This window comes from Dermacentor albipictus, chromosome 1 (genome assembly GCF_038994185.2).
Source record: "Dermacentor albipictus isolate Rhodes 1998 colony chromosome 1, USDA_Dalb.pri_finalv2, whole genome shotgun sequence".
Taxonomy (NCBI): domain Eukaryota; kingdom Metazoa; phylum Arthropoda; class Arachnida; order Ixodida; family Ixodidae; genus Dermacentor; species Dermacentor albipictus.
This window is the reverse complement of record NC_091821.1, coordinates 28,985,175-28,994,408: the sequence shown is the minus strand read 5'-3', so window position 1 is coordinate 28,994,408 and position 9,234 is coordinate 28,985,175. Positions and strand designations below refer to the sequence as shown.

Genomic DNA, 9,234 nt, shown 5'->3' with positions numbered 1-9,234 from the left:
ACGGAGTTACCACCGACTTCTATTGCACACTCCTTAATGATGCCCACAAGATTGTCGTTCATTGCTTCAACACTAATGTCCTCTTCCTGAGTTAAAGCCGAATACCTGTTCTGAAGCTTGATCTGGAATTCCTCTATTTTCCCTCTTACCGCTAACTCAATGATCGGCTTCTTATGTACCAGTTTCTTCCGTTCCCTTCTCAGGTCTAGGCTAATTCGAGTTCTTACCATCCTGTGGTCACTGCAGCGCACCTTGCCGAGCACGTCCACATCTTGTATGATGCCAGGGTTAGCGCAGAGTATGAAGTCTATTTCATTTCTAGTCTCACCGTTCGGGCTCCTCCACGTCCACTTTCGGCTATCCCGCTTGCGGAAGAAGGTATTCATTATCCTCATATTATTCTGTTCCGCAAACTCTACTAATAACTCTCCCCTGCTATTCCTAGTGCCTATGCCATATTCGCCCACTGCCTTGCCTCCAGCCTGCTTCTTGCCTACCTTGGCATTAAAGTCGCCCATTAGTATAGTGTATTTAGTTTTCACTTTACGCATCGCCGATTCCACGTCTTCATAGAAGCTTTCGACTTCCTGGTCATCATGACTGGATGTAGGGGCGTAGACCTGTAGAACCTTTATTTTGTACCTCTTATTGAGTTTCACAACAAGACCTGCCACCCTCTCGGTAATGCTATAGAATTCCTGTATGTTACCAGCTATATTCTTATTAATCAGGAGTCCGATTCCTAATTCTCGTCTCTCCGCTAAGCCCCTGTAGCACAGGACGTGCCCGCTTTTTAGCACTGTATATGCTTCTTTTGGCCTCCTAAGTTCACTGAGCCCTATCATATCCTATTTACTGCCCTCTAATTCCTCCAATAGCACTGCTAGACTCGCCTCACAAGATAACATTCTAGCGTTAAACGTTGCCAGGTTCATTTTTTAATGGCGGCCTGTCCAGAGCCAGGGATTCTTAGCACCCTCTGCTGCGTCGCAGGTCTGACCGCCGTCGTGGTCAGTTGCTTCGCAGCTCCTGGGGACTGAGGGCCGGGGTTTGATTGTTTTGTTCATATAGGAGGTTGTGGCCAAGTACTTCACCAGGGTGGCCAATCCTTCTCTGGTGAGGGAGTGCGTTACCGGTTCTGGTCACCGGGATCAGGCCACATTCCAGGCCTGTTTATGCAATTTTATCAACACGCGGATTTTTTTTTCTTTTAAATCCGGTGGAAAATTGCACGGCACCGGGATTTTATCATGCTGTGTGCCAACTGTAAAGTTGACTTTTTTTCAGCAACGCTCAGCCTGCTATGAATGATGTACATGGTTCAATGCCTTAAAATGAAGAGGTTGCCATTGTGAAAATGTGCACACTCCGATAGTTTGCTGTCCCCAAAACAGTGTGGAATTGGCAGCACGTCTTGTGCTTCGGTTTTTGTGCAGCGGTATTTTCATATATCAACAGTAGCATCGGCAAGTGCTATACACAATTAGCATTCGTGCAGAGCAAACACCAGAAAGCTGCTGCAAGACTACATGTCTGTCTCGACTATTACCACCACTACCATGAAGCCCTTTCCGAATGCTTGCAAATGTCGATTGCTGTCTGTCCACAGAATAAACCAAGCAATACATTATGGCAGATGTGCCAAGGTGGATGGGTTCTGGCAAGCAGAAAGTGCTGGCGACTTTTAGTCAACCGTACAGTGATACTTGACTTTGTTGCCTGTTGATACTTGTCCCATTTGCCATGCAGCCTACTATTGCCCACCTCCAAATCCAGAGCCATGCAAAAAATCCATTTATTAAAAAATCGTCCAGTCTGTGCATTATCCTATTTTGTTCACTTGCCACTGTACACAAGCTGAAAACTTCCTGTTGCAGCATGTTATATGTACATTTCTTTATTGACACTTATGTACAAATGAAATATGGACTAGTGTTGTGGCCCTTCATGTCTTAGCTTGTGGCTTCTTTCCTCTGGTCAGAGCCTTGCAGATCCTCTTTTTGAGCTCCTTCTGCCGCTTGAGCTGCTTCATTTCATTCTTCCGACATTCAGCACGGTGCTGCCTAACCCTCTGGATTACCTTATCTTTCATATTCCGCAGCTTCTCCTTGTGCACCACCTTCATCATTTGCATAAGTTTGAGCTTCTGAAATGGCAGACACAAAACAACAAATTAGCATTAGTTCTGTGCTGCAGCTAGCACATAAACTTGAACATCACACAACAAAGATGTAACTTTACCTCCTTTTCTGCTTCCTCCAGGACAACAGCCACACGCTCAAGGGCATTGCCTCCCTCTGTCATTGACTTCACCTTTGGCTTGTCCTTATAGGGAAGGTTCTTCTGCAGCTCCCTTGGGATCACAAAGGGTTTGAAGTGGAATGTTTTACGCTCAGGAGGCTGGAATCGAAAAAAATGCCACACAAAGCACATGAAATTAAGCACAGAAGTTATCAAGAAATTGATATAACACAGCAAAAACAAAATCTAACCATAATAAATTCCATGCAACAAAGCTAGAGATTGAAAAGGCTTTTGGACAGAGGTCTAAATTTCAACCCTGCAATGGAATGGACTATATTTCACTATGCCAACTGTGCCACATGTGGTACACTATAATGATTACCAACAGTTAGAGTAACAGGCACTAGTACCAGCTAGAAATGACTGATGTGTACCACGGTACCCTTCGGTACATTATAGTTTGGTGCTAATCAACTACTTCAAGCTCTATGCGTGGCATCAATCAGCAATTTGGTATGTCGTATGAATCAATTTACCGTGAATTGACACAAATGATTCAGTCCATTAACAAAGTATGAAGCTACTTAACACCAGATCATGCGGCGCACAAATATGGCACATCATGCTTGGTCCACAGATTGAATCAGGGTTTCAATCCTTCACGCAAATATGCATTTGTCAGATGTAGTGTACTATGTCATGGGGATCAGTCAGCAACTGCTGTCTGCCCCCTTGCCAACAAATAACTTTGTACATGCTACTGGTGTTGTCAGTGGCAATGAAAATTTCTTTCCCTTTGAAATCAACATTCCAAGACTGCCTGATTACATTACATAATCTTCTTCTTGTGCCAAAAAAATCCAGCATTGACTACTAATTGTCATTTCTTTTAATAGGCACCCAAATTTCACTACATTAGCATTTTTGCAGCTGCTGCAGCATACAGTCAAGCCTGCGACCTTCTGCTCACTAGCCAAACATTATACAGCAGCTGCTGAGACACTGCAACAAATACCAACTAATAATAGCTGAAAGTGTATTACAGTGGTGCTTTCCTAAATAAACATATATGTATAACTAGGCAGTGAAGGCCCACAGTGTGAATGTGAAAAACACTTGCAAAAAAAAAATACAATACATATTTATCTGAAAAAGATATGACCATGCAGTGACTAGTACATTTGCGGAATAAAATGTGAGAACGTGAAGGCATTCGTTATGGCAATAAATTCCTTGCACAACCCGCTCATCAAGCTGAGGTTCTTAATGAAAATTCAAACAAATTGCTCACAATAATAAAAAAAAAACTAGAAGTTGAGTCTTCTCTTTGGCATATGTGCACCTTCACCTTGCTGTGTGTCTGCATGTGGCATGAAGACAATAGAATCATGCATCTCTGACAACTTTTGCATGGATGTCGACGGTATGCTTGACATTGTACACCAGGAGAAGCGCTGTTAAGTCGTTGCCGCCTTCCGAGAGTACGACACTGCTGTTGCAAAGAAGTGGAGCCATGCCGTGCAGTCAAATACTATTCTTCACAACTTTCACAAGTCATCCTCGTACTGTGCTCAGATTGTGAACCCAAACATGAAGGCAGAACTACCAGCAGCATTCGACGTACATGGGCTGTCGCATTTGCCATTTTATCACAGCAGCACAATACTGGGTACATTGCTAACCAGGCAGTGTGATTCTCTCCCCCCCTCTCTCTTTTATCCGCCGTCCACACAAACACAAGCAACCAGGCCATGACACTTTCGTGCCCGCTGTGTACATCTAAAGCTAGTCTTGCGATGGGTTGCTAGAAGCTACAAAAAGAGATTGATGTGCATCTATGAACGGCCTCAAGGATGAGAGGCCGCCGTACAGTGTGTCGCAGTTTTATTTCCATTGGACCTGTAGACTCAGACGAGCCTTGTACCCACAGAGGCAGTCCTGGCCGATGCAGCGCTGTTCTGCGTATTACAGCGTTTGGGTGCTCCGTGCGTGATCCCTGCATTGGGCAGATGTCTAGGAACACTTGCAAGGAGAAAGTCCACTACCATGTCAGACAGGGCGGTCCATCTGCGGCATGCTTGGTGCTTTTTTTGCGGCGAAAAGGAGAAAAGCTCGTTTGGGCAGCATCAAGCACAATGGGCTCTGCGGCGCATGCGAAATGTGGCACAGCGCAGGTCTCTGCACCGAAAATATTGAATATTCTAAATATAGAATAGCAGATATTTGATTTGCGAACCAACTTATTTGTTTGTTCACTATTCGATTCGGTGATATTCATGTATTCGCACACCCCTATGAAATAATAAATTTATTCACCTAAACAGAGATGACAAATTTGATACTGGCTAAAGAGCACACCAGTAATCTGTAAGCAGAAGTCATCAGCCTCGTGCATTCGCTCAGGAGATGTTGTCTATGTGTAACAACTGTGGATTCTTCAGCTGGACGCATTTGCGTGCTGAACCACAATGCGTGTGGGCAGTGAGGGAACAATTCTCAGTGTTTGCATGCACCAGCACACCAGGCATTTCGGAGCACATGTGTGGATTTCGCAGCTGCGCCACTAGACGGTGCAGCTTGTGAAGAGGGAAATGCAAAGGAGGAGCCCCGCTGTACATGCGTGTGCTCAGGGTATGAAATCTATTTGATTTTTTTTGTTTCCCCCCTAGGTCTTTTCAAGGTCCTATCCCTGTTATTGCGCTTTCAAAAGAAGGCATTCATTAGACAGTTTTAGAACAGCATTTGCAACAAAAGGTAAACGCATCACGTATGTAAAGAAATAGTGTTGTCCTCACTACACATGCTCCGAACATTATTGGGTTGCTGTAGTTTACGTGTGCTATGATAATGTACATTAGTTGGTGACTTTAAAGCTGATTATGTTTATGCACGCTAAGTAGCCTTGTTGAACATGGTGGCACCTATGGCTCCTGCTTCAGTGTGAATTCTCATCATGGCAACGCACTCACTCTTGTTGATCACCAGTGAGCATTGAAATGAGCTTTTGCTTCCTCCAAACTCACCTGAAATATTAATTATGAGCGCGTAGCGTTTCTGAGATCGTTTGGCAATTCCAGCATCCATAGGCCTAACAAGACACATCTGCATAGCAATAACAGGATGGTTGCTAATGGATTGTTTTGGCTTAGATACATTCGGCATGAGGCACCAGACGGTGCTCTGTTTTTTTAAAGGACTGATGACCAATTTTTAGTACCTGTTTTTTTTTTTAAGCACAACGGAAAGCTTACTGGTCTCAGTGTCCAATCATAGAGTGGTAACGTGCAAAATGCCATGAAACATTTTTTATCCAAATTTTTATTAGAATCTGCACTGTGGATGTAGTCGTGCTCAAGAAACATGCTGGAAACAGCAATGGTGGGATTCCTGCTACAATTGCTCAAATCTGCTACATTCTGTTAAAGCTGCTCCAGGATGAGCTGTGCTGTGCAATCTCTGAGGCCACGGCGAAGAAGAGTTGTGATTGATGCCAGGTGGCAGTCACCACCATCACCACCACCTAATGGGAAGAGTGCCGTGACATGTGCCATTCATAAAGCTAAATGAGCTGAAGGGTCACTGAGCTGATCCAATCCAGTGTGTGCTTGCGCATGTATGTGGTCTGCCGTTAGGAAGTTGTGCGTGCTATAATAGCAGGCTGTGCGTAGTTCAGGATGAAGTTCTGTCGGGCCTAGTAGTGCGTGCTTGGTCCATTATATATTGTTGGAGTGTCTCACATTCGTACTTCATACTGGTGACATGGCCTTGGTGGGAGGCGTTTCTCAACTGATGACGTGCACTTCGCACGTTCGGCACGGCAGCTGTGTCATGGTACACTCAGCAAACTGAAGCTTACTCCCTAGCTTGTTATCAGCTGCTTTGCTGTGTTCCATTTACCTGTACGTGCTCATAACACAGTGGACTTGTAGCTCGGATATTTTACAAGCTAAATGACTTTAGGACGAAAATAAAATTGCACAATTGGTTACTGCATTTTGCATACCACGTGACTGTATTGCAGTGAGTTTTTGTGCCTTTATGCGGCTCGCTTTACTGCTCCAGACGCGCAGTATTTTCTTTCTTGAGTGCACTGGTAGGCTCAGTGTGGCGGCAGCGTTCAGCTTGATTCGCCGTTGTTGCAGCGACATGGAAGGAACCGGGCTTTCGCACCTGAACAGCCTCGATAAGATCGAGGTTGGCGTCTTTAATTTCATTTGCAAGGCGAAGAAGCAGACCAACATAAGCGATTTTTTTTTCATGCAAATAAAGCATTACGTTGCGTCGTGTGTGCGGAAATAGTTGTCATTCTTGAATGCGCCGATCGGTAGGTCATCGTCCGCCACAGGTAAAGTCTCTGGGCCTGTATTTTTTATATTGAATTTTTGATATATCGAATTAATTTGCGATCCCCTTCGAGTTCGATATATCCGTGTTCGACTGTATTGCTGACTGCTACGAAATCAGCTCCAAGGCTCTTGGCCATTCCCACCACTGAAACAGTGATAGGTGAGCGTGATAGCAATTATACACCGGCAATGGTGGGAAGCAGACTACAAGTGCGGCTTCAGCTGTAAGGAATGTTTTGTTTATCAAGCCAATGTTCCTGCAGTTCATATGTTATGAAGAGCTGAATTATTTTTACAATAATAGGTGGTGTTCGAATCTATGTCCTAGCGACTGCTCCCTCCAATTAAGACAAACTGATTTCAAAGGCCACGCTTTTGCTGGCTGCATGCACCAGGCTTTCTTTTAGCCAAGCTAAGCTAAGTGGTAGGATATGTCAGTAGTGCTAGTATTGTAGTGCTCGCACCCATTCATGGCACAATTCGTCGATGGCATTTTGTATCTCACAGAGACCACAGAACTAGAGTATTAACTCTCAAACTTGCACTTGTACAACAGCTCTCATGTGCGCCACTGCTGAATTGAACAACTCTGCCTGCTCTGCCACTCAACTCATTACTACGGAGGCAGTGTCACACGTTAGCATGCACTTTTTTTACTTCGTAATATGCATATAATAAAGCGCAAAAGTCTAATAATACACAAACTGCAATAAGTATGCTACACTTAGTAACAGCCGACTTACGTGCAGTAATCTCATATACTACATACGAAGTGCCACGACTTCACCGACAGGCACTTACTGGTTTCTGAGACTTTCTTTGTCAATTTAAAATTATAATTTCTATTTAAATTGCAAACAGCCCCATGCTGGATTCCATCACTATAAATCATGGTCATTTCATTTCCATCAACGTCCCTGCAACACATTCTGGCCAGTTGCTTGATTTTTTTCGCCATATGCGACCGCCCAGGGTCGATTTTTTTATTGCAGATCCCAATTCTTCTTAGGGATTTATTTCGAAAAAAAACTTACCGCAATTTTTCTAGGGTGACCGTAAAGCGAGAAAAAAATATTTTGTGTTGGTATATATGTACTCTTCATTCATGAATAACAACAACAAAAAAGGAAATAAACTTATAAGAATGAAAAATTTGATGCATTTTGATACACATAGTTCAAGGCCTTGAAAATGCGCACACGAGAATATTTCACAAGACTCAAATGTTCCTGCACTTACACTAATATGTACATCCATAGCGTAATCGAATTGCTAGGTGCGCGCAGTCAAAAGAACTGTGTGATTGTGTACCCGTCAAAAAAGCACAACGTGTGACAAACTTCCGCTAATCTACATCATATTGCCAACCAGAGGCTATTAGTTTTCGCTAGTGTCAAAAAAAAAGAAAGAAAGAAAAAAAAGCAATGGAAATGCATGCACGGCAGCATCCTTCCTGTGCGCACCCCCCGTGAGCACTAAACGAGCGAGAAAGAGGCGGTCGCCCTTTGAGCGATTAGCAACGAGATAGCCACCAGTTTTGCAAGCACAAGAAGCCCAAACCGCCGCCTGCACACGTGCCAATGCGTGAGCGGTAATATATAGATGCGCGGGAGCAAACTAGCTCTAAAACAAACCGTGCAACGAAAACCAAGAGAGGGAGGTGCGCGAAAAAAATTCCCTGTATTTCCACATAGTGGCAGCACATGACAGAAAAAAAAAAGTTAAGAAATTGGCGCACTTTTGAAATGTACAGATGGCGCCGTAAATATACGGCATCAACCATTTTTGGACTTGTTTGCGGCGCCGTATATTTACGTCATTGACCCTCAAAGGGTTAACATCTTCCTCATGTTTGCATTCCCGTATAGTAAGCTAAAGGTCTTGAAGCTAACATCCCTCACTAACATAGGTAAGGCGACAAACGCTGTTCTAAAATTGTATATTATTTGCAGTCGATTCATTTTTGCTAATTCTATGAACACACATCCTCTACCATTCCTAATTTCGATGCCCTAGCTTCCTATGGCCTGTTTCACAGGCTACTTTCCCCCCACTTTCGCATTGGTGTTGCCCATGAGTGCAGTATACTGAGTTTGTACCTTTCTCCTTGCTGCGGCAAACAGGGGAGTGGGGGGGTGGGGTGGATCGGAGATTTTGGTTTGGAACAGAATGCGTTTGGTCGCTGCAACGTCACAAAGTGGACGGTCTGCAAAATTCGTGAGTAAAGGAGGGAGATAGCAGCCAATCGGCAAACGGCTAACTCCCCAGAAATTTATGTGCCTCGTTTAACATCTGCTTGGGGAAAACATACTACATGAAATGTTTCTTGCCTTCTAATGAATAATACTCTTATATGAAAAAAATTTTTTTTTTCTACTCAAGCTTAAGCACGTTATCAAATAGTAATACGTATGACTACTAAAATTTATTACTATTAGTTTCTCTGCATGGACGCTAGATAGTGTTGCGTACAGCGAAAGAACAAAGGCCCCAAATAAAACTAAAAGTAGTACCATGTTTTGAAGATTGCCGCCATCCTGCTTCCCTGCGTTTTCCTTTGACACTGGGCTCTCCCATTGGCTGAGCGCTGTCACATGCTCTCGCGTGCTTGTTTCTTGCTTTTTTTTTCTCCTTTTTTTTTTTC

At 43.7% G+C, this 9,234-nt stretch overlaps 1 protein-coding gene across 1 annotated transcript in view; it reads right to left on the bottom strand.

The window, feature by feature from the left end:
- Nucleotides 1–1,881: 1,881 nt before the first annotated feature.
- Nucleotides 1,882–9,234, bottom strand: part of LOC135906039 (ribosome biogenesis protein BMS1 homolog) — a 163,011-nt gene continuing 155,658 nt past the window's right edge. Inside the window, exons 22-23 of the mRNA XM_065437185.2 lie at nt 2,242–2,400; nt 1,882–2,146 (exon numbers count right to left, since the gene is read on the bottom strand). Coding sequence (XP_065293257.1) covers nt 1,946–2,146; nt 2,242–2,400 — 360 coding nt within the window. The 3' untranslated portion in view covers nt 1,882–1,945. The remainder of the gene's footprint in view (nt 2,147–2,241; nt 2,401–9,234) is intronic.